The sequence below is a fragment of the Caloenas nicobarica genome, chromosome Z (genome assembly GCF_036013445.1).
Source record: "Caloenas nicobarica isolate bCalNic1 chromosome Z, bCalNic1.hap1, whole genome shotgun sequence".
NCBI lineage: Eukaryota > Metazoa > Chordata > Aves > Columbiformes > Columbidae > Caloenas > Caloenas nicobarica.
Window position 1 is genome coordinate 15,777,984 of NC_088284.1, and position 26,734 is coordinate 15,804,717.

The 26,734-nt window shown below is 38.2% G+C and overlaps 1 protein-coding gene across 2 annotated transcripts; it reads right to left on the reverse strand.

Moving 5' to 3' along the window:
- Window positions 1-1,751: 1,751 nt before the first annotated feature.
- Window positions 1,752-24,672, reverse strand: WDR41 (WD repeat domain 41). 2 transcript variants are annotated; one of them, XM_065656427.1, is made up of 13 exons: window positions 24,527-24,672; window positions 20,583-20,698; window positions 16,524-16,572; window positions 14,519-14,650; window positions 14,094-14,156; window positions 13,476-13,587; window positions 12,094-12,156; window positions 11,078-11,188; window positions 9,612-9,796; window positions 7,707-7,828; window positions 6,625-6,713; window positions 4,704-4,837; window positions 1,752-2,855 (listed from the first exon to the last, which is right to left on the reverse strand). In XM_065656427.1, the coding sequence occupies exons 1-13, from the start codon at window positions 24,575-24,577 to the stop codon at window positions 2,703-2,705; spliced, it is 1,380 nt and encodes a 459-aa protein (XP_065512499.1). In that variant the 5' UTR covers window positions 24,578-24,672; the 3' UTR covers window positions 1,752-2,702. The 2 variants fall into 2 exon arrangements, 1 of the variants encoding a protein (XP_065512499.1); XR_010607839.1 differs by lacking the exon at window positions 6,625-6,713 and having other exon boundaries at window positions 2,773-2,855.
- Between the last annotated feature and the right edge of the window lie 2,062 nt (window positions 24,673-26,734).

Here is a 26,734-nt window from a genome sequence, read left to right on the forward strand (position 1 = left end):
GGTATTTCTCTATGAGGTATTCACTTAGAAGCAGTCACATAAAAATGAAATAGTTGTTCTCATGGTATAGGAAGAAGAGATAATAAAAATATGATGTTCCTTCTCTCTAGTCATAACTGATGATAGCAGCTGCCTCTCCAAAACACCAAAGTTTTATAAGCTTTTGGTGTAATGTTTTAGTAACAATGTGTAAACACAGAATATACAACAGTTATTTCTCAATTGAAACTATGAAAAGAGAGCCAAAGAGAAACTGATCCCTGCAGCTTGTACTCAGGTAGCCAGAAATGCAACACTTGCTGATGAAGACAAGCTGAAACAATGCAGACTGACAGGCAGAAATGCTTAACCTGCCTTCCTTCCCCAGGTTTCATACCATATACCCAAAGGCAGGTTATCAGCTGTAATCCAAATGCTTTTCCTATGGTGGTCTATAGAATGGCCACTCTGAGCAAAGAACACACAAGATTTAATGCTGATTTAACCCTCTTGAATTTCAAGGAGAGGATAATTTAACAATTTTTCCATTTGTTTTGTCTTTTCAAAATCTGTCATTTTGAGCTCTACACTCAAATAAGGTTAGTTGCACAAGTTGACTAAAGTGGGGGTGGGGGGGAAATGCAGCTCAAAATTTGGCTGTCACAGAATCACAGAATTGTTGGGGTTGGAAGGGACTTCTGGAGATAATCTAGTCCAACCCACCTGCTAAAAGCAGGTTCACCTAGAGTAGATTGCACAGGAATGTGTCCAGGCAGGTCTTGAATGTCTTCAGAGGAGACTCCACAGCCTCTCTGGGCAGCCTGTTCCAGTGTTCTGGCACCCTCCAAGTGAAGCAGTTTCCTCCTATTCAGATGGAACCTCCTGCGCCCATTGCCCCTCATCCCATCATTGGGCACCACTGAAAGGAGTCTGGTCCCATCCTCTTGACACCCACTCTTGAGATATTTACAAACATTGATGAGATCCCCTCTCAGCCTTCTCTTCTTCAGGCTGAACAGACCCAGCTCTCTCAGTCTTTCCACATAAAAAAGGTGCTCTAGGCCCCTCATCATCTTTGTAGCCCGCTGCTGGACTCCCTCCAGTAGTTCCTTATCCTTCTTCCCTCTGCCCTGCCTTCCAGGAAAGATTATGGTAAGACTCAAGAGGCAAAGCTTGGGGGGGAAGGCCAGAACACAGGGGGACTGGGGGAAGGCAAGTGTGAAAGGCTTCTTGGTTTCTTCTAGGAAGTTAGAGCTTCCTTCTTTTTCTGCGTGTCAGGATCCGCTTAGCCTTTAACTGCACTTAGTAATGCTGCTGTATCAAGTCCAGAATTACAGCCCTGTAATCTCCTGTGCTGGAAACAGTTCTCATTGATTCAAAGACATATGGCACTGAAAAATTGCATGAGACTTACTCCTAAACTGTTTAACCCCCAGATCTTCTGAGTGGACCTGAGGACAGTGGCACCTTCTTCTACACGGCTTCCTGACAACTAAGTTCCAAAATTCCCCCCTTCCCTAGCTCCTCTCTGTTCAAATGGTGCCTTACAACTCATCATCTCATCCTCCTTCCCACTTTCTTTGTATCAGTTCTGGGTTTAACTTCGTGTGCGTGATTTTTTTTTTTTTGGTCAGTTGTTTTTCTTTGTTGCTGTTGTAGTTTCTTTTTGGTTTTTGTTGCTTTGGTTTGGGGTTTTTGTTTTAGTTTAGGTTTTTTTCCTGCTCCCATTTAACTTGCAAATTACTGCTGATATATTAGACTTGAAAAACACATTGTGTACTTCAAGGATTTTTATTTTTAAACTCTAAAATACTATTTATCCTTACAAACTTGGTGCAGATTTCTCTGGAGTCAAACTTCAGCTGCAAATATAGTATTAATCTAGCACAAGTGTTCTACTAGTATTAAATACATCAACTGCTACTGCTTAAGAAAGTATTTTACATCCTGAAAACCCATGGTAAGGCCAGTGCTTTTTATTAGATACAAATTAGTTTGACAAATGCATTATGGAAAGACTAAGCTAAACCAATCACACTTCATGCTAGACATGTTAATGGTGCTGTATAAACTCCAGCAGTGTAGATTAACCCACAGTAAAAATGCAGCTACTACAAGCAAGGAGCATCTATATATCCTGCTTTACCAAAAATTAAAACCTGGCAAACCAGTATTGTCTATTTTTCTTGCCCTTTAGTGCAGGGTAGTAACTTCAAATGTTAAAAAAAAAAAAAAAAAAACTATGAGAACTGTTTCTCTTGGAGTTTTTTGTCAATACATAAACCTGAGCCATCAGTGACTGAAGTTTAGCTTCAAGAAATAAATTACATAGAGCAGGAAGCCTTTCTGCCCATAACACTGTGGAATGCCCCTAACTGCTTAGGTACTATCCATCTAGGGATTTTCACAAATCTTAGTTTTGACATCCACCCATGATATTTTTAAACACTAGGAATAATATTAGAAATTATTTAATGAGTCATCATTATCTTCAGTCTTTCAAGAGAACACCATTTCTGCTGACCGAGTAAGCCAATTAAGTTTCAACATGCAAAATCCTCCTTCGAGAAGAATATCAGCAACTAATAAAAATTCCAATATAATACATGGCATTAAGTGTAAACCTTACTGGTAGTCACATTCTCAGCAGTTCAGACTTTATTCTTCACACTCACATTTAACACACATCCAGTTTATACATGTATAGCCTGTATTTCAGCAATTTAAAATCTGAGCTGCAAATCACCATTTTGCGACAATTTTTGAAATAGTGTTAAACTGCGAAGTCTAGATTCTCGTGCACCATCCTTCCACAAAATAATGAGGTGGTCAGCAGAACACGTGGCCAGTCCCAGGTCACCAAAGTACAGGAACATCTGCAATGAAATCACTGCTATTACCATGATGCCCACATGAGATTGTCAGCTTGCTTAAATGCTCAGTGTACAGCTGGACTAAACAAATACATGTGTCTGAAATTGTTCTGCTTGCACATAGGGATGTAAAATTACAACGCATACTTTCTGTATGTTTGTTATAAAATCCCTACATGAAAACACCTCTTAAACAGCACTTCACACTGAAAGATCTCAGTTTAGGAAAAGCAGTAAAGCCTTACAGATAGAGAAGCTAAGATACAGAATATTGAAGAAATTTGTTCAAAGTCAGCAGTAGAATAGTGAATAACTTGCATGAACTCTGTTCCCCTGGTTTCTTAGGAACAGAAGCCACTGTTCACTTGGGTACACTGTCCCCTTCCCGCACAACACCACAGGCTACCATTACCAGGCCCAGAAGGATCAAAGAGTAAACAACTGTGACAGACATCAGCATGTGCCTGGTCACACAGAGGAAGTCAAACCAGCAACAACTGCAACACAGGAGAAAAGTACAGCAGCAGTGGAGTGATTTTGCAAGACCAATGGAGCTGACAAATCATGTAGTCATCCCTGACTTGGGAGACCTCCACAAGGCTGCCTACACCTGGGCACTGACTGCAGTTCAACACAACGGCCAACAGAACCAAGTCATGTGATGCCACTATGGCATGCCTCCAGTGTCCTGACTCTTCAACTTGTGGAAGGGATCTATCTGCCCAGGGGAAGCATTCAGGCCAAGGACTGTGCTACAGCCCACCTGCGCTGGGAAAAGCCACGTACTAGCTACACAGTTCCAGTAGAAATACTCCGGCCAAGTTCACATCTTTGACCATCACATTTCATCACCATGCAACGTTTCCAGCCTCAACTGCTCCAGTCTGCCCATAGCTTAAAAATATAATTTTCCATACGTAAAATACCGCAGAAAATCACGCCCACCACCACCTCAGTTACTCCTTAGCTCTGCAACATTCCAGCAAAAAAACAAACGTGTCTCTCACCTTCTTTGCTATACCTCTTGCTGAATTACACACTATGTCCTCTTTCTTACATAGCAACTACCTGTACTGATAATAGGGCCTCTTTGAACAGTTTTTCACAAAAAAAGATGGTAGAGAGGAGCAGAAAGCCTTGCAGAAATCCCTGTAGCAGAAAGGTTTACCTTAGCTACTAGTGAAAAGCTTTCAGTTTTTCAAAATAGCAGCTCTGAAAACCACTCAGTCTCATGAATACTTGTGAGCAAAACTACTCCAGAACCACACTGCTCCTCTCCACCTGCCCTTTCTCCTGCTCCTGCCAAGACTGTGTATAAAAGTCCACTACAGGAAAGTGATTTGTTACTCCAGTAGCTTTGTCTAATACAAAAAGGTGTGGAGGAAAAATGCCATTTGAAACAAAAAACATACTCTGTTATGCAGACAGAAGCACAGAATGGTACCTAGTATAAAATTAAAATATCCCCCTAAGGCTCATAGCACAAAAGGCTAAGAAAGTCCTGCATGGGTTTTGTTTTATAAGACCTCATTTAGGTTGAGAACTTAAGATGAAATCTGGAATAAACAAACCACTCCCAGCTGTGTTGTTTGCAAGACCTCACCAGATTATCTGTACCATGTACATGTGTGCCTGCATACACAGTCCTCAGGTATCAGTGAGTATTTGAGTTCTCATTAGAACTTTAAGTCAGTATATATTATTGTTTTCACACTGCACTAAATATACCACACAATCAACATGTTCCCAGCCTCCAGAGGCCAGACAGTCGAAAGTTACAGCTGCTTAAGAAACACTGCAAAAATTACATCAGTAAGTGAAATTCACTCGTTCTTATGAGAGCTGACCTACCTGCACAGCTGATGAATGACCAATTAAATCACCGACCAACTCCAAGAAATACATAGGTGTATTCTCCTGCGTCTTCTTAGCAGCTTGGTTTGCCTGCTTGTTTGCCCTTCCAAATCCCCACATATTGAAAAACCCTGGAAGAAAAAATTGGCAAAAATCACAAATAGTTTATTTCCTCTAGCTAAAGAGAGAACTACAAGAGTCACTTAAAATCTAAAAGCAGGACAGTCTGCATGGCAAAGTGACAGAAGCATTGTGCTGCACGGCATTTCTACATCTGGATTATTCATCTTGAGTGGGGAAGGAAGCATAGCTAGTTTGCCTTTTGTCCTTACTAGACATAACTTAGCAAACATGTTGAATTACTCACCTGGATGAGACAATATAGAGATTTAGCAAAAAATCCAAGGTCTGCCTAAATGAACTAACTGAATAGCAAAGGTAGATGCGGGACAGTGACGTTTACCTTTGCTCTGTCCTCCTAAGCTGCTACTTGTGCACAGAGAAATAAGGTACCAGTCTCTCCCCTGTGCATCCTGCACTAAGGCATTAGTGTGCTGGCCTACAGGTAGGAAGCAAGTTTCTGAAACTGAATTGCCTGGTTTTATACTGTCCACTGGCTTTCTCCTTCAGATTTCAAACTATCAGCCAAACTGGAGTGTATAGATAGTATTCCATATGTTCCATTTAGATAAGAAGAAAATACACATCTGTCACACAGCCTCCAGAAGAACTGTGTAATAATACTGACAAAAGGAAGAAAGTTTTTTTCTGTACATAATGCAGTTCAGACTTTCTTCCTAACCCTTCCCTCAGTCCCATCAGCACACAAAACAAGAAGTGTGCTAGACCATGGCCCTGGTGCAAGTGAGATAACTGGAGATATGAACTCTTCTTTATTCTACTCTACTTTATTCCTTAGAATAAAAAATAGAGCAAATAACAGCAGTCCACCTATCTCACTACTGCATACGGTTGCTTTTAATTGTCTTCAATCACAGAAGTTATAAATTTCCAATGTGAAACCAAATACCACTTGTCACAATCAGAAGCAGAACTGTGTATAACAGATCAGCTGTCACCAGCAATACTGAAGGCAGAATATTTGTGAAAAAGTGTTTCTAAATCAACCCAAGCAGCAATAACATACTTGCAAAAATTACCATCAACAGGTGAATAGCCAAGTAGACAAGATACATTAAGAAAATTATTCACAGCTCAGATTAAAAAAACCTCCTACAAGAGAGAGTAACAGCTCATTACTGTTCCCAGTCCATAATACTAATTATATTGTCCAGACTATCTGTCTAAGACCACAACTATCAGTGCCCAGGGAAGCAAGTACTACATAGGCAAGCTCTGTACTTTGGAAAAATGCTTCCTAAAACACTAGCAGCTAGCCCTGAGGGCTGCAATGCTCAGATGTAGTATGTGAGGTTGGATACAGCCTCAAAGTGAGTCCCAGTGTTATTTCAAGTTCAAGGAGGAGACACGGAAAACTTTTTTTTTTCCTGCCAGCTTCTCATCTGCAAGCTTCTCTTTAGCTTTCCTCACAAGATCCTGCAACTATTTATTCTTGCATGGTAGAGGATCCAGCACTATTCAGTACAAGCAGAAGTAAATCAAGGTTTGTCAGGAGAGGTCATAATTTTTATTAAGGCAGCTGATAAAACTGTAAACTCTAAATAAGCTTTATGGCACAGAACTGCTTCAGCTGGACCTTCTAACTTCCCATAGCAGATCTCAGAAAGCTTGTGCACCCATGTCTTTTCCAGTTTGCCTCCCACACCTGTTATCAGTTGCTTGAACACAAGACATCTCTTCTTAAAAAGCCTGTAAGCTTGTATTCCTACACAGTGAATACTGGGTTTCTTGTTACCCTTTTTTAAAGGTTATTTTCACCACCCCACTACTAGCAAACCTGTTGGAACTGGTTCAGGTGGCAGCTGCTGCTTTTCTCGGAGCTCCCAAATGCGCACACTGCCATCTTCTGAACAGGAGATCAGCTGCCTGTAAAAACAGTTGATAAGCAACACCAGCCCGAATACTGATCTGTGCAAGTCACCTTGTGATGTTTCTATAAAAGAGACAGCAAGTGCCTCAGGTTCTACAAAAGTTTCCTAGAACTGTCCACGGTAGTGGGACATCCAGATGTTCCATATAAAACAAGGCACATTTTTAGCAGGACAAACTATAATGGACTTGCAAAATAGGTGGGAAAAAATGACACATTTTCAACCCGATTTTAAAAGCCTACCACTCTGTAAAACAAACAAAAAACCCCAAATCTAGATTCTGCAAACATAGTTCCCTAACTGGCTTCCATAACCTTACTTTTCATTAAGCAAAACCATATTTTTTTCTTATGGAAAAATAACAAAAAGAAAGATACTCCTTTTCATCACATGTTTAAAACAGTTTAGAACAGCACATGCATTTACAAGATTAGGACCCTAATTTTTACCTTCTGACAGACTTTTGCTCCATTGAACAAGAGTATAAAGAAATCTAACAACACAACTATTAGATTATATATATGTGGCATATTGTCAACTTGTCTGTCAAAATAAATTCCAGCACTAATGAGTAAAGGCTGGAAGTTGTTATTTTTTGTTAAAACATTTCAATTGTTACAAAATATTTAGTGAAAAATATTGACTGAGTATGCCAGAGGCCTTTGCTTTATGGAAGTAAAATGCTACTAACCTATATTTTCACAGTGCAGACGAAAGTGCTTTATCAAGTCTCATTTTGAAAATAGCCAAGATATTTTACTCTGAGCCTGTGCATCAAGCATACTGGATTACAGTGGTTTTTTAAACTGATTTAAAACAATGCATTTTAAAAAAAATCAGATCAACAAGCCCTATCTAATAAAAACAGATCAAACTAAAGATCAAGTCCCTGCTCGAGGAATCAGATGTAGCTTTGCAGACTGTCTCTAGCCATCCTTCAAGTTCTGCATTTCTTTATTGCATTAACAAAATGTACCATGACTCGTACCTGTTTGGAAGCTTCTCAATGTGCAGTACAGAGGAGTCGTGAGCCGTTCTCTGGCAAGCAATCACACGCTTCATTTGAAGATTATATACGTATATGCCTTTCCCAACAGCAGCAAACACACACTGGAAAGAAAATTCAATGGAACAACTTACAGAAACAGATACTGAAAGATCACTCTGCGTGTAATAGATTTCCAGCAGTACTATGATGTCATCCAGCCCACATTATCTAGCTTGTTTCTATGCTTGTGTTACTGCTTTATGCCAAACATACAGTATCAGCAAGTTATAGAAAAAATATGGATTTTTTTTTTTAAGGAAATGAGAATATCCTCCTATCCTCTAATCAGTTTTAGAATTTAAATTTCTTTATTTTCATCCTGTACTTACAGTCTAAGCAGAAACCAGTGATACCATCAACACATTTCCATAATTAAAAATTTATGTTCTCACACTGAAATAATGCTCTGTGTTTTGACAAACTCTTGTTTTATCAACAAAGACTGAGAATACAGGAAGCTGTTCTGCATTTCTGCCACCTTTTTAAAATTTAACTGAAGCTGCACAAAGAGGTATTGCTGAACCATTTGGGCTCTACTGAGTGTAGAAAAGGAACTCTCTCACAGAAAGGTATTAAAAAATACTGCAAAGATCTGGAACAATTTTGCACTTTCTATTTCAGGGCATAACACTAGAACTACTTTTTCTTCTCACCATTTGAAAGTCTCACAATAAATAAAATTCTGCAGTAATTTGTTTAGTTCAGTCCCATGAATGGAAGAAAGTCCTCAGCAGCCTCAGATTCCACATTCAATATTTTAACTATTTCTGAATTCCCAAAATTATTTTTCCCTCCCTTAAGACATATCTTCTGTAGCTTTCAAGCAGGGAATCAAAATGTTTTGAAGCCAAATTATAGAACTTTTCCTGAGGAAGATTGGCTTTTTGCTCCTTCTAGAATGAAGCACGCACAACAAAACCACTGGAAATTATACCTTTAGAGACAACTACATCTCTTTCCCCCAACACCCACAGCCCACAATGTTTCTCTCTCTGGTATTTCTCTCTCCATCATATGAATGCTCTTTTGACAGACAAATGTGTCAGGTGACGACTTGGTCCTCAGCCTACATTCAGGTTTTTCCACAGCTTTTATTTTGTTACAGCTCATATTTCTGAATCTGTTTCCAAGAATCCATTTCTTAATTATTGCCCAGCAAAGGCCCCAAAACAGAATCCCACCGTACCCTATGAAACATCTTTTCTTTTGCCACTAACAGTTGGTAATATTTACTTTTGTGAAATAATAACCTGAGAATTTTTACTTTTTCCTGAACAATAAATGGGTTCTGCCTGAGTATTCTGACAAAGAACTCCTGAATTACCTCCAAAGCATGATTAGACTGGATTTTGGACCCATATTTGTGCTCTTTACAATTGAGGATAGCCCATCTGAACAGAAGCACAAATTTATTTACTACTAAGCACAGACATATGCCTATTACTTAAGTCACTTCATAGTACCCTAAGCTATAACTGTTCAAGAGGCACATTATCACGGAAAGTGCATTTCCAGAACCATGGAATATGAAACATGTATGCCATCAAAACATGCACCTCCTGTTTATATTTCTCCGGTGGTACTGTAAAGAACTAATAAGTCTTCATCAGTCAAAAAGAAATACTGTTGTGATGGTCCATTATGCCAGTTCCCATACCATCAACGTATTATACCTTCAGCTAGATCAATGACCAAATTTTTATACAAAAAAATTTTATATAAAAAATGTTGTTGTATAAAAATAGCTGTGCACATTTTAAAGAAGAAAACTGAAAACCCTTGGCCTTCTGTGGTAAGGTCATGCTAGTTCACTTGAAGTAGTTTACTCTGTTTAAAGCTTTTTACCTCCTCATCAGATGTTAGGTGTTGAACAGAAGTTTCATTTGGGCTTTGGGATAACTTTATTTCTGTCTGTGCATCTGGATTGACAGAGGAATCCCAGAAGTTGCACTCAGATGCCTGTTCTGTCCAGTCAAGTGCATCCCAAACTATTAACTCACCCACGTGAGAACCTGTTGCAAAAGTCAAGTCTAGAGGGGGAAAAAACACACAGAGAAATCACATGATACTAAAAAGTAGTATCAATTTCACAAAAAGTTACAACCCTAGAAAGTTGTGAGCTCATTTTCAAGTGAAGCTATGTAGAACACGCAGTATGTAACTGACTGGACAAAAACCTCTCCTTTAAGTAAATACACATTACCTAGCATAACTCAGATGAGCAAAAGGAGATGAGCTCTCTCTTGTAAAATTAAAATTAGGGCCAAGAACACTCACCAGCCACAGTGCACAGTGCAGTATAGCAAAGGCAAGGAACACCACCAGTAGCATGTACGAGCATTTGAAGTTCATTTGTTGCTGACATACAAACCACTTCTACTCCTTGGACAAGCAGGCACACCTCAGACACGGCAAAGTATGTCTTTGCCATAAACAGAAATACTGATGACAAATAAAATGGATGAGTTAATGGCAAGATTGAAGTAGCTGCTCGTGACTTTGTTAAACACACTTCGAAAGGAATTGTTTCAACGATACTTAACGCAGATAGCACACTATCCTTTTAAGCCTAGTATTGCTCCCCTTTCATAATCAAAAAGGAGAAAATAAGAGCAATGGGAAACCCTAGAAACAACTACCAAGTTTTCTTTTTTCCAGTTTCTTGTTCTCTGTACCACAGCCCCCTTGTGCTGACCAGGCTGACATAAATAAGCCCACAGACAAATATACACTGTCACACTGGGAATAACTTGTCCTGGGCTCTGGGCATGCTCCATAGAAAAACTCAGAGAAGAAAAAAGTAGGGGTTGATATCTGTAGCAGAGTAGACAAAATTTCAGGTAATAGGTCAGTACTGCCCTAATGAGCAGCAGAGATTGCATCAGAGCCTCCAAATAATGGATCTACATGCAGGCCCACACCCGTACACCTGGAACTTTCAGTTACCTTGGGACTACAACTGCAAGGGACTTGGCATTGTATATTCCATTTCAAGAATCAGAAGAAACATGAAGAAACAGCACTTTAAACTTTCCCAACAGGAAGAAGATGCACAGTTCCATTCCCATCAACGATGCTGACTCTTCTGTGCCTTTTCTACATTGTAACCTGCCCGGTTTCACTTCATTCTTAATCCACAAATAAGGCTATTATATTTTCACATTTCACTATCTTTGCAGCTACACAGGAAGACACATCTACTAGTTATGAAGTTTCACTCCAGTTTAAATTTTTGTCCTAATAAAAACGTCATAGTTGAAATATTCCCCTAGTAACTAACAAAACTAGTAACGTTATGAAACGACTCTTACCATTGACACTGACTAATGACAAAATGTTATCCTGATGGTCAACAAGGCGTTTTACTTCCAGGACATTCCAACCTTCAGACCCATAATTAGAAGCAATCAACCTAAAAATGACTTCCAAGATAGAGACAGGAATTGTCTAAATAAGCTTTAAAATTCAGAATAAAATGTAGCTATGCTTAAATAAAACATAACATTTTCAGAAAGACACAAGCTAAAACATATTATAAAAGAGACAGTACAAGATGTGCAAAGCCATTTATTACCACCTGTAACAACAAAAACATGGGAATAAATTTTGTGTTATTATTAAGGCCTCTTGCTACAGTAACTATAGGATAAAACATTTCAGCCTAACTACTCTGAAATTCGGAGAACTGGTCAACACCAGAAGCTGCAGAAAGCAGAAGTGAAAAGTATTAGATATCTTTATAGATAAGTAAACAAAAAGCAAAAGGTCTTTCCTAAAGGCTTATCTGACTGAAAACTATTATACAAAAGGATGCAATATGCTCTAGTAAGGCAATCAAGATCACCAGGAATTAAGACCTTATTTTAACCAGTCTTGGAATTTCTTTTATAACTCAAGGGCACTACAAAATAACTGCGCGAAGTTCAGATTGAAATTTACATTGCATACCAATGTCTAAACATAAGAATATTTTTAATTTGATCCTGATTCTTTGATCAGAATATCAGATTGCTATTTTTCAGCTAAGTGGTTAATCATATTGAGCAAAGTCTGTTGTTTTGCTGATTCAGTGCTCTACCTTTTCTCCTGGATTTTTTTCCGTATTCTGAAATTTCAGTAATTTTATTAAATACCCTTACTTAAAAGACTCTCCACCAACAGCTAGATGATGATCTACAGTTTGCACACATAGAAAACCCTGTCTCCAAATGAGCAACAGAAACCATCACATTGTATCATTATAGTTTTGGACAGTGTAAGATCAGCAATATCTAAGGTCCTGATCTTGGGATAAGAGAAACATTTAACAGAAATGCAACATACTCACTTAGCTCTTTGCCAACAGCTGCCACAACACAATTTTTAGGCAATTCAACCAAAGCACTGATACCTTTTAAAAAAATAAAGGAGATAAGGACAAAAAGATATTTGTTGGCCACAAGAAAACACAGCAAATTGTTAATTCCTTATTAATAAAGTTCTTCATAATCTTCCTTCCACTTATAAGTTATTATCAAAATAAAAGCATATTGCATGAAGTGAAGGTTAAATGGCATTGGAAGTGAACGGATTACCTTAGGTGGAGGTAGAGTCAGGAGTTTTGGTCCTGAATCTAGCTGAACTCTGAATGTCAAACTTGAGGTGAAGCTGAGAGTCAATAATCTCTTTATTCTAAATACAGTTAAGATGTTTATGTTGTAATGCTGGACAATATTAAGGACACTGAGAGTCTAAACATACTCAGTACCAAAGTCATTAGATACTGATGCTACTGCAGTATGCATAATACTAAAATACCATGCAGAGCCAGATGAAGAAGAAGAGGTCACAAGATAAAATGCCCAGCTTGCTGTTACTCTGCCTTCATCCTCCACAGAATTCCCCTATTCTGTGCTGCCACACGATTAAAGGAAAATTCCCCAAGGAATAAGCCATCTGCACATCCTGTTGACACCTTGTACACAAGTTTCAATAGCACCTTATGCTAAACACTACAGCACCACTTCGAACTGGTATTTGACGCAATGTTTTGTATTGAACCAAGAGAAGTATTAATATCCTCAAGGATTCAGAAGGTTTTGCCTACCATTACTTCATTCTATGACAAAATAAGGAAAATATTGGTTCCATTTTTGAATGCAATTAACAGCCTCGTAGGTATCTTTGTTAAAGTATGGCAATAATAAGCAACAATTTTCTCTGCATAGACAGATGATATATAAGCTTATTAACAGAAAAGCATGATTGACATTGAGATCCAATTACATTACCGTATTTCTATCAAAACCTGCATTTTCTACGTCAAAAGTACTGATCTTAACAATTAAAAAAATCTTTACTGCTTTACTACTACAAATCTTTACTTAGGAATAATAAAACTCCCACTCGTTCACAGATAAGCCAGTCAAAGGATCTGGTTTGTGTTACAGTAAATACGTACAAATCAACATCCAAGGTCTAGTCCCATAAATTCAAGCTAACGTACGGTTACTGAGATTTGACATATTCTAAAACTCACACAGCATGGGAGATTAAAAGCAGTCTTAATTCTGAAACTATTAAGTCTGACATTTAAAAAAATAGAGAGTGGCTCTAATACATAATGTTATCATTAGAATTAAAGAGAATTTGCCAAGTTGGTTTTGCATCATTGTACAGATCCATTTCTCTTGCACTTTAACAGCTATAATGAGTCATTTACATTTTTACCTGCATCAGTAAGATGACTGGTCTTACACAAGAGATCTAATTTTCGGTTCCAAACACATAGATCACTCCCTCCAGACAACCATACATCCAGTCTTTGAAGAACTGTCAAACACTGCAGAACAAAAATCAGATATATGTCCCCTGCGAAAGTTCTACAGGGAATTTCTCAGTGAAATTATCACGAGCTTTAGCTAGATAAAGCTGTAAGTACTATGAAATACAGTTCTAAGGTGTCACTTTCCTGAGAAATACAGTTAATTACATACCATGTGTTACATTTTTCTGCCAACAGCTGAAAAACAGATTTTTCAGTGATTTTTTCTACTATCAACATTCAATAAATAGTTTAACTGTAGGTTGCCGTTTCCAACACAGTCACAAAATCAAGCCATAAAATGACCTTTTTTCTACATCCTTTCAAAAAGAAAATTGAGGTACTAAGAGTTCCAAAAACAAATTAAGAATTATGCCCACTTCTCAGCTACTCATTATGTACCTGTTCTTAAACCAAACTGCCGTTTATTTTAACACACCTGTCCATATGGCCCACGAGCAATAAATAATAGAATTATTGTATACAACAAAACAACAGACATACCTAGGGTTTCCTCAGCTTACCTTTACAGTAGAATGGAAACATGACACTTTCTGAACCTGTCTGCCACTAGTGCAGTCCCAAACCTGACTTTATTCATTAAGGAAACTGAAAGGCTTTTATATATTATGAATGTAACTGCTGTGTTTGTAACTAAATGGCAGATTGTGAAATAGCTATTCAGAGACTCAGTCTTCTAAACCCTGACTGTCTTCAATATTTGACCAAAATGACATATTAATAAAGGTCTGTTACAGATTCATTTTTGTAGCAAGGATTGCATTCACTTGTGAGCAATAACTAGTAAAATCCTAGTGTAATCCACTTAAACCTACTGGATATTATCAACCCAAAAAAACAACCTGCAACCTGCCTCGATGCTACCTTTAAAAATAAAAACCAGCAGAAAGCCCATAGAAATTTGAATCCTCTCCAGATCTAAGGATACAATAACTGTTCTATCAGCTGACGCTGTTAAAATCAAATGTTTTTTTTCTTCAGAAGCATCTGGTGAAGAAAATGGTGTTATAGCTGTAATTTTCTGTGTATGTCCATGAAGTTCAAAAAGTTTTTCTCCAGTCTGAAAAATAAAAACATGGAAAACTAAGTGTAAAATTTGGAAAATGCCTACTGCAACATATGACACAGGTACCAAATTACTTTTGAAAGCAAGAATATCTGAGAGTCTAAAATCTCCCTTTCTACCGTAGTTTATGGATTTACTTCTTATTATCTTCAATATTGTTCAAGATCTTAGCCAGAATTAAATAACATCTGAAGTGTAAAGGAGTAGTACATAATAAAAATCACTCTAGAGTAAAACAAACAAACAAAACCCCAACCAAATAAACAAACAAATAGTCCTCTAAAGGCCTTTAGGAACTAAATTCTGTATTAAACTCATTTCATTTCAATGCAAATATTGGTCATTCAGCTTTTTTAATGGATACTACAATAATCCAGATCTGTTCACAAACCCTCTCTTGAAAAATTTTTTTTTTTTTAATTTAATTATTATAAAAGCTTGGAACTATATTTATGGCAAACACAGTACTGCCAATTTCCTGACAGCTTTTTTTAGTATGTATATTATCTATAGCTTCAAGCTGGTGGCTTAGATAACTGCAGCTACTTCTCTCTTTAGTTAGATGACAAAACCCTACAAACAGAAACATACTTGCATTTTAAATATGCAATGGAAATACAGGGTAATTATAACTGTAAACTTCTTTACACTTGTGGGTTAAGTTTCTAAATTAAAACTACAGAGGACTTGCTTTAGCAAAAACATAATAAAAATCCTACAGATAGAAAATGGAACTCAGTTCCTGAGCTGGATATTTAAACGGGTTTTACATTCACAGACTGCTCAGAACACTGACCTGATATACTCACATACATGGTTTTGAATATTCAAAATCAACTTGCTTTTCCAAATTATAGAATTATAAAAGGTCTCCAACAACAGCAAAGCACTAACTGAAACTGCTCAAAAGAGAAGAAAAGTTTCAAGTTCTCCCTTCTGTATTTTAAAATTACACCATCATAAGTGTCACACATTTTTCAGACAGCTTCTAAAAAAGTTTAAAGTCTGACATTTTTTTTTTCCTGAGTTTGAATGTTTGGTACTCAGTTTTGACAGCACAGTGTCTCCCTTTTAGACTTCATATTGAACTATCTAACTTGTATACTAGCCCTCCTTAACACAAGTCTAACATGCATCCCTAGTCTATAATTTTATTGATACAGAAACACAGAGCAGAAGAGCAGAACAGTGGGTATCACACCTACAGAGCACTGTTTCCATTATATTAATAAATTTAATGTCTTAGTAGGGTTTTCAAAAGTTATAAGAAGATCTTATCATGGCAAGCAATTAAGGCCTTGTTTCTGCACTGCATGAAATGTTTGACTTACACTGACTTTGGTGTCTTTCCAATACAGTTTTTGTCAGCTCTCCAGTTAGTCTAATCAGTTTATCACAAATAGGTATTGCTAATAGAGCCACTGAAACGTACTTAAAACTTAAGTATATATATTAATGTCTGCAGGATTGAGACCTTGCTACATATTTGTTGAGTTAGTAGTCAACATTTCAGTGTCTACAGCAAACACCAAACATTTTAAAAGAAGAATTAAAGCCACAAGTTCATACACACTTCTGCTTTTCACATAATTATTTCATGTCAAATCTTTCTAAAAATCACTATGTCTTCCCAAAACATTCTAACTTTTAAAATTGATTGTTCTCTTGGGTTCACACAATTTTTACCTTTATAGTTCCCCTTTGTAAACTAAGATTTGACAGACTCCCTACACTTCAACATTTTTAAACAGCAGCTCTGCAGCAATTCTTATTTATTCTGCTTTTCTGCTACTAGGCATTTCTAACTCTCCCTAACTTTTACCCTCTCCATAGTACACAAGCTACCCCCCCCCACAAAAGAGCTAACCTGAGCATTCCAAAGAAATACAATTCCATCATCTCCTGCAGATGCAAACCTGAAATAAAATAATATAATAACTTTAAAAGCTGTGAAAACTTCAATATAGCATAATATAATGGAAGAGCAGCGAACAGTTATGTAAGAAAAATATTTACAACATATATCAGACTCCAGCTTTAAAGAATAAGTATGCATTTGCAAATCCCAGTTACACTTTATAAACTGAAGCCAGTACATTTGAAGAGGTGTTTATCAACCCATACTTACATAAGAACAAGGCTTTAGAATTTCAATATATACTATTATAAATAGAATCCCACATTACCAAACTAATTCTCTTGTTTTTTAAAAAATGAGATCTTGCACACCTAATAAGAGCGAACTCCAAAACCAAACCTTATTGGTGAGAGCCAACTGACTGTAAGACATTTAAAAAGTTACAAACCAGGTTCATATTAGCATGTTAATCTCACATGGACAAAGTCTAACCTACATTCAATCTTCTTCCCTAGCCTAGAGTGTATATCTTACCATCTGCCTACATTTGCACCTTATCACCACCACAGCTACAGTGTAGCTAGAGTACACATCCTAGCTATCCCAGTAAGAGTACTATGAGCTGAGAAAGCCTAGAACAGAAGCAACAGATTCCACAGAAAATTGTATGCAGTTGTTACCTTCAAGTACCTACCTTCTAGTTTTTCCCCTTTGTTTTAAGCCTTCACCAAGGGTTAAACAGTTTAGAGAACTAAGATTTTGTACTACGAGCAATAAAGTCATGAAGAAGAGAGGTTATATCACTTCTGAACCCTTTTTTTTTTACCAGCTGTGAATGGTTTCATTAACTACATACAAACCCTTTCATGTAGTGTCTTTGCCATTACAGTGTTTGTGAAACTCTTACAGAGTAAGCTTCCAGGCATAAAGCCATAGGGTTTTCCCCCACTCTTTATTCCACAAAACCTCCTGGTTTATTCTATTATAGTATTAAAAAAAAAAAAAGTATAAGCTGTGCTTTCTTTATATCTTTCATTGTTTTACATCCAATCAAGCCCCTTAATTAAAAAGACTCGTGGAAAAAACAAACTCCTATGCACACCTGTGATAACATTAATTTCTTATCTTTAGTTGCCTTTTAGCTCTATTATACCTTGTTTTGTCACAACATCAACAATTTAAGATAGTAAGAATACCACAATTCAGTAATAAGCCTTTATATCCCAGTTACGTTCTGGAGTAGCATTTGGAGCTGTGTGCCACTTGAACAAAATTCTGGGAAGAAAAGTTGCGTTTCAAAGAAGGCATGAGTGTAATTCATCAATGCAGAAGGTCAACAGAGTGCTGCTTTGTGTATTTCCCCTGCACCTCCTAACCAGGATTTCTGTTTAAATATAAAGGTATATTGGGGAGTCAGTCATCCTGCAATTATATTCTATTTGCCAAGGTGGAGATTCATGAGTCACCTGATTTCTTTCCAATCGTGATTACCATCATCCATAACTTTGTCTGTTTCCTGAAGGAGCAAGAAATGGTCAAACGAGCAACAAAAAAGGCTATTCTTAAAATGTGTTATGAACTCTGTTTAGTTTAATGTGTCAAATGCTAGAGTATCACATGTAATTTTATCTCAATCCATTTTGTGGAAGACTCTTGCTGAGGCTTAGCGTTCTTCAGTGATCTTCCAATCAATATGATCCCTATTTCATGTTTAAAAAGTACAAGAAAAAAAAGAAAAAAAACCTTTCTGTTACACTTATACAGGATTTATTTAGTATCTTCAAAAAACAATCTGAGAAAATTTTCCACTCACTAGTTTTAGCTGAGCCACTGAGAAAACAAGAAAATCCTTCTGCAAAATTTTCAATAAGATGATATTATCTAAAGACCTGAAGCGTGAAACTTGGCTTACAATAGTTGACAAAAAGCACACAATGGAATAGCTGCAGAAACTAAATAAAAACATTTCAGAAGCTGAGTAACAATACTAATTTTATAAAAAGAATCAAGTGAAAAATATTATCAGCTGTTTAACAATCCAGAAACTACCATATTCTCGATAAATAAAACCTTAAAATTACTGTCCAGTGAAGCGACTATTAAACTCCTCAAACTCTCAGAATATTAACCAGGTATGTAACTTACTCCTTATCCATACGTTATTTTATAATCTATCTTCAATGCAGCCATCCAGGCTTTAGTTTTACACTGATGATCATTAGTTTAGCTTCAGTAATTTACCTGCTGCCACACAATGAAGCCCAAAATAGTCAAAGATTTCTTTGCATCAGACAGTGCATGCAATCTAAGGATACTCTGGTATTTCTATAAAGACCAATTACATTTATCAAGTATGTGTTCTGGGAAAAGTATACTTTGAGGAAAGGTTATTTTAATAACTTGTCTGTGGGGAAAAAAGGTCTGAAAAAACCACACAAGTTTCTTCTGTTTCTATAATAATCTCCTGTAGGATTACTATAATGTAGAAAAATAAATTTAAAGGCAATGCACGTAACTTTTCTAATATATACATAGTTATTACATTAAGAATGGAAACGGACATACTAAAAATTCTCCATAGAGTCTTCTGTGAAATTTGTATATATTTATTTATTTTTAATTTATATTTATATTTACAAAATCAGTAGAAAATAAGATTCTGCAGGCATTCCAAATTTGGAAGAGACCACCTGCCCGATCAATGTGCAGGGAAGGAGAGAACCTCCCTTCACAAAACAGCTGCTGTACACTGCAAGGATATAAGCCAAACTCTTACCCATGTTAACTTTGTGCAGTGTATTGATTAATATATTCTAAATCCCCTTCTGTGTCTAATCCATAAAATATATAAATTACTCCAGCTTCTTAATGGAGAGACTCTTGCCTATTACTCACATTCTTAGTTCTAAAGGTTTTCTATTTAATTCTCCACATCAGCCAAGAGTCACTACACTTACTGTTGAATAAAGACTTCATAACTTTACTCCTAAGGCAGATAAATATCTCCTCTCTTGCAACATTATTAATAAGTTATATTAGAGAACATGCAAGGCTAATTTAGAGAAAGATAGGAGAGAAGCCAGGTTGTAACATAAAACCATCATAATTTATTCTCTCAGTCACACTTCCGAAGTGGCAATGGTAAATGTAGTGACTTCATCTCTGCTTCATAATCTATTTTTCAACTTTTAGATAACTCCATCCTCAGAGTTTACAATAAAGTTGGACCTACCTACAAGGATCTAAGGACAGAACCAACAAAGATTGTCATGGAACATAAAAAAAAAAAAAAAAGTGCTAAAAGCTAAAAATTGGAAGAGTGAAACAAAGAAATAGTCAGGTTTCAAAGAAGTATAGCAAGTTGAACAATATCAGATTGGAGGAGATATGTAATGCAGAAATTACACATATGCTGAATTTTACTAAGTAGTCATTCTGAATAAAGTGGTGAAAATTTCAAAACTTGAAGTTCAGAAGAAAGTTGCATTAACTGAAGCTCAAGTGAATCAAGCACTAGAGTTCCAGAAGAAAGTAGAACAAAATACTAGAAAGAAAGAAACAGCAACATTCAATATTGCTGAGAATGTCATGTCCAATTGCTACAGTGTATCTGTAGGAGTCTATTGCATTGCTTTGTAGAAGCAAAAGGTGAAATAACAGCTGTCCTCAATTCAAAAACATACAACACACACGTCCAGAACAGAAGCAGACACTACTGCACACTGTCCTGGGAGAAAGTGTGTGCGTGCATGCACAGAAGGGAACGTTCAACCCAGGAACACCTTAAAAGAAAAAGGGCTGAATTAGCTAAAGGCATTTCTTTCAAACAAGAAACATAAGTTCATCACCATTATTTTCTCACAAAAGTCTAACAAGAGAGGCCAAAAGATGTAATAACATATCAAGAAAAGGGAGTGTTCGTCCCATGCCTTTTTTAACTCCAGGCTTTTTCTGCCCACCCCCACCAAAAATAAAAAGAGAGGATTAAAAATATTACTACATCTTAATAAATATTCTCTGAAGTATTGCCAAGGATGCTGTGAAACAATTTGAAATACAATTTCATACCTGCAGTCATCTATTTGCACTAGAAATCGTACTATATCTTGATGACCTTTCAACACAAGGAGCTCCGTGTAAGGATTCTGTATTTGTTCTTCACCAATTGTCTGTACAGATGATCTCTAAAATTCATAAAAAAGAATTTCTTTTGTACTGACATAATTATTTTCACCACGTCTTCGTAATGTCTAACAATTGACTTACAGACTCATGTGTGAACATATAGATATATTTGCAGTTAAATTGTTTCTGAAAATCACTAGAGAAGATCATTTCTTAATTATTCCAAGTAAATAATATCTTTCTATAGCACGTATTTCAAATTATAATATAGCATTTTCTGTTTAACAAAAAACATTTTGTACTCCTTTAATCACTGACACAGTGATGAAAACCCAATTTAGTCATGAGCTGTCATGTGGAGCCAGCTTCATGACTCAATTCACCATACATTCATTTTTGCATTAAATTACAACTCTTCCAAGAGTTCTGTGAACCTATCATATCATATCTTTCATCTACTGCCCAATTTTAAAATCCTATATAAAGATGACATATTTAAAATAAATAAGAATAAATGCTGTCCTGTTACATAATATATAAATCATGTTGGGACTCAATTAACAAAATACCAAAAGAAACTGCTTAAAAAAAAAAAAGAGAATGATTAATCATTTTATAGAACAGCATCTGCAATTATTCCCAACTAGACTATTAATTAAAAGAACAATCAATCACTCAGAGCAAGCTGATCACCAGGCAGGGTCAATACAATATTGCATAGGACTGCAGCTTCAGGGCACGATAGTTCTGCTGATCTCAATCATCATTTTGTTTCAATAGAAGACAACTTTTTTGTATTTAGGACTTCCACATTCTAGAACAACTTGCTACTAGACATCATTTAAAAAAACCAAACACTAAATAGCTTAGTAGTAACTCAGCACTCTCCTCCTTCTAGATTTATTCTACATCACAGTCACAGTCAATGCCATCTTACTTCCAGGACTCTCTTCTTTGAGAACTTAAACAGAACCTGCACTGTACAACAGTAATTACTGAACACTGTACAACATGCAGCATGCATGAGAGGTAACCCTACGTGAAAGACAAAGGTATTATCCTCAGAAACTTCAACATTTTCTTGAATGAATAATAAATTATTTTCTATTACTTCCATATTGGTACTCTGATACTATTCTTCAGAAGTTAAGAATGACAAAGTTAATAAATAGGGAAAGAAATCTGTGTTTATTTTTAAAATAAAGAGGTTGTCAAAATGCTAGTTCTTGTGATTTTATCTTGGTTTTGTGCTATCTGATGCATTTCACGAAGCAACTGTTCCTCATTTTATGCAATTATGTGAGAATAGCAGTTCCCATTTTAAATAATGTAAGTAGAACCTGCACAGTTACAAAGAAGAGTTGGACAAATATGGAAACTTGGAGTTCAGCTGTCAAAAGCTAAACAAACCATTCCTTAAAAAAAAAGTGAGTCCTAACAATCCTAAGCAAATCTCAGCCATCACCAGATGACATTAACAATACTGCAGTCAGAAGACTTCCATTTTTATTTACTAAAGGAAACATGCATTCACAGAACAATAGTAACATTGCTTTGAAAAAGTCATAATTTTTAACATTAACATCCCCATTCTATATTCTGTTGCTTCCTATTCAGTACAAAACAGTGCTACTTCTTTTGAACAATGTGTCTAATCTTATTTTTTCTGAATTCTAAGAATGTCTGCAAATATTGAAAGGTACAGTGCTGATGAAGTACTATAGATAACAACAAAAAAAGTTTCTCCCCCAGTACTGTCACACAACAAGCTATGCTGTCTTCAGATTCTTTTTTAATATTTCTTGGAGTGCTGCCTTGGTTACATGTGCATTCTTTCTCTGAAAAAAAATCTATTTTTGACATAAACTATTTTTAGAAGAAAAAGCTATTATAGATGCTGATGCTAATGGAATCCATTCCAAACTTGCACATTTTCATGCAGGACCTGTAAGCATCACTTCAAAAATCAGTAAAAAAACCACAACATTCATCTCAGCTCCAGAACTTCCTATAACCCCTGTGACCTGATGCATTTAAAAGTGGCATTTTCAAAAGCAATTCACAAAAAAAAAAAAAAAAAAGGATGCAAGAGTATACAAACCTACTTATGTACCTATTATATAGCATGACAAATTAGATTATATGGAGCACAATGCTACTGCAGTTAGACTGTTCCCATTATGAGAGCCACCCTGCTGAAGTCATACACCATGGCCATCAGCTGAAGAGTTTCAGGAGCTTAAGTCTAAATAATTTTTAGTTCCATAGTAAAAAAATAAATGGGTAAGGAGAAATTTACATTTCATGAATTTAGAACAGCTTTGCCAGAGGCTTTCTCTATTCAGTCAGTGCAATGTCGCTCTAATACATCTAGCCTTTTCATGACTGGCTGAAGCCATAGCACGTGAAATAATCATCTTAAGTCCATAGACGACACACTGCTATGGGCTTCCTTATCTATTTAAGAAGACTACAGAGAGAATCAATGGTTACCAAAACGATCTTTTGATTAACAATATTACTTAATGTAGGAAAGAAAAAAAAATAGTTTGGGGACTAAACCTTGTCAATATTTCTTACTCAGTTTTTCCACAGAGAAGCAAAACAATCACCATCATGCAGCAAACCGGTGGTGGCAATGGAAACAGAGGTCCTGTGGATAGAGTTTAAGCAAGCTACAAATGGCAGAATGGAAGAACTGGACCACACCCTGACTCATGCTCCTGCTTTATTAAATCACAGTATAATTAACCATAGTCAATGTTTACACTTTGGAGAGGCACACACACCAACATAATTTTCTAGCACATCTTGGAAATCTGCTGCGTATTTCCCATCTTCCTTTTAAAAATAACTGCACATGAACCTGTTAAATATGACTGCAATACAATCAACATTTTGACTGATGACAAAGGTCAGAGGCATTCCCAGACATGGTCATTCCAATTGGCTTCAGACTCAAACTTCCACCAAAGTAACTACTGGCATTTGAAAGCAACCAACATATTGTCATGGCTTTCTCACACGCAGCAGCTGAAAAATAACTACTTCCTTGTATTTGCCTAGATTACAAAAGCACTAAGTGATGGGAGCCCAGTAACAGTGTTAATTAACTTGTTAAGTCCAGGCTGAGAACTTCAGCAGAGTCCTAGGGACGAGAAGATCCCGATAATGTCTCCCTCAAAACCAGTAAAACTCTTTTTTCCGAGTATGGCAACAGGAAGGACACCAGTGTCCAGTGCACTACATAGGCCTAATTTATTATATGGATGAGAAACTGAAAAGAAATGCTGGAAGATTACTACAATTAGGCCACATAACTACAAGTCAGTGCCTTTAATTTACGTTATGGACGGCAAAGTCTCCAGGGCAGGACTCAATATGCTGGCAAGTTATACAACATAACTCCCACTCGCCCAGGACACACTGAGCCAGAGGGAAGAAGCCGGTACGCTCCTGCCTGCAAGGGCTCCCAGGCTCGTGGGTTTGCTTTTGTGTATTTTTCACCTGCCGTCTTTCACTTTAACGAAGCTCTTAACCCTTCCTAACAGCCAGAAAGCCTCACAGACCGCCAGCTGACCGCGAAGGGGCGCAGGGCCCAGCCGCGTCACCCCGGCACAGCAGACCCGCCCTGACAGAAAGGCCACGGCCAGCGCGCCCCTTCCCCACAGCGCTCCCCCCAGACCTAGAGCTCCCCACGGCCTCCCAGCGGCGCCGTGCTGCGTGAGGGCAGCTGCTCCCACAGGCCGCCCCCCGGCCCGGCCGCTGAGGAGACAACGCTCCCCGCGCCCGCGCCAACGGCCCCAACGGCCCCAACGCCCCTCTTGGCCCCGCCTCCCGCCGCGAGCTGCTCAGCCCCCTTCCGCCACGCCCGCCCGCCGCCTTACCTCCGCCAGGCCCTGCGGCTCCCGACCGCCGCCGATCAGCCACCGCAGCATCGGGACCGGCACCTGCGTGCCCACCACGGGTGGCTCGTCTGCGGCAGCGGGACCGTCCCCCGGCGCCCGCGGCAGTCGGCGGGATGGGCGGGGCGGGGCGGGAGCTCCCGCTGACGGAAAGGCCTTCTTAATCGAGCTCCCCGCGGAGCGCAGCCCTTGAGCGGGCGGGGCCGAAAGGGGCCTAAGCAATCGATCGCCGAGTGGGTGTGCTGCTGCCGGCGCGGCGGCGCCGTGAGGGGCGGCGGGGAGGTGGAGGCGCTGAGGGGCCCTCAGGCTGGTTCGCATGAGCCTGTGGGCAATTTCTGCAGTTATAACTGCCAAGCGTATTAATTACATATGGCGGACAAAAAGAAATATTTACTAGCTTTTTATGTACCGCATCTGGAATATTGTGTCCAGTTCTGGGCCCCTCAGTTCCAGAAGGACAGGGAACTGCTGGAGAGAGTCCAGCGCAAGGCCACGAAGATGATGAAGGGAGTGGAGCATCTCCCGTATGAGGAAAGGCTGAGGGAGCTGGGGCTCTTTAGCTTAGAGAAGCGGAGACTGAGGGGTGACCTCATTCATGTTTATAAATATGTAAAGGGTGAGTGTCAGGAGGATGGAGCCAGGCTCTTCTCGGTGACAACCAATGATAGGACAAGGGGTAACGGGTTCAAGCTGGAACACAGGAGGTTCCACTTAAATTTGAGAAGAAACTTCTTCCCAGTGAGGGTGACAGACACTGGATCAGGCTGCCCAGGGGGGTTGTGGAGTCTCCTTCTCTGGAGACATTCAAACCCGCCTGGACGCCTTCCTGTGTAACCTCACCTAGGTGTTCCTGCCCTGTCAGGGGGGTTGGGCTAAATGATCTTTTGAGGTCCCTTCCAATTCCTAACATTCTGTGATTCTGTGCTGTCTTCCAATCTCAGATGAAATTTATGCTACAATGAAAGAATAATTATTACCATTTTATTGTGACTGTCTTGTCTGTTTCCTGCAGTAAACGACCACCAAAATTTTCTGTATATAACAGATTTCCCTTGGCTGTGACTTTTCATTTTCCCTCACTGAACCTCCTTTAGGTCTGTGGTGTCCTTCTTGGGATGGAGCAACAAATACAGATGGGGCTGCACCATCGGGCTAAACCACAGCCTCACACAATTCACCATCCTGCCCCTCCTCTGTCCTCAACATGATGATCTTGGCAGCCTTTTTGAATTTTAAGTGCACATGGAGTATAATCACAAAACCTAACCCAAAAGGCTTCACAGACCCCATTCCTGAGCAGACACAGGTAACAAACAACTCCCTAACATGTATAAACTTGTCCAACAGGCACTGCTTGGTACATCTGAATCTACATATTTCTTTTATCTTGTTGCCTTTTTCAGGTAATCAACACTGCACAATATCATGAGACATAACTGAGATTTGACAGATACTTACAGCAGGAGATAATGGTGGTTTGCTAAAACCTGAACTTTTAGTGGTGACCAACCTGTGCGTGGAAAGCATAGGATGCATCCTAGGTCTAGGATGAAATGCTGCTGTAGTGAGGTAACTTTTACAAGTATTGGTAGCATGTAGCCTGAATATTGCCGTTTGTTAACTTATGTGAATTCTTTGCAGCTTCTCAGCAAACTGAAGATGATGACAGCCATAAACTAGATTTAAAGCAGGATATCTTTACTCCTAAACATACTCCTGCTTTTCCATTTCAGTTCAGTTGTACTAGACTCTCAGCTCAGAGGTGCTGTTCCTGCAGAATAAGGGCATGACCAGTTGGATTGCTTTGTGCCTGTAGCTACGTCTGCCAGGGTTTCCGTGGTAATGTTTTGTCACCACCAATCTGCTCTTCAGCAGCCTCCCTAAAATAATTTGGTACCTTCTCCAAAGTAGAAACTGTTGACTTGTTTCATTGCATTTCATTTGTTGGAAGGAAGTAGCAGCACAGATAATCCACGATAGACTGACCATAACCCCCCATTCCACAACTCCTTGCACTGCTCAGGCAGAGGAGGTAGAGAAATTGCGAGTGAAGTTGAGCCCAGGAAGAAGGGAGGGGTGGAGTAAAGGTATTTGAAGATGTGGTTTTTGTTTTTCATTATCCAGCTCTGATTTGATTGGTAATAAATTAAATTATTTTCCCAAAGTCTAGCCTGTTTTGCCTGTGACAGT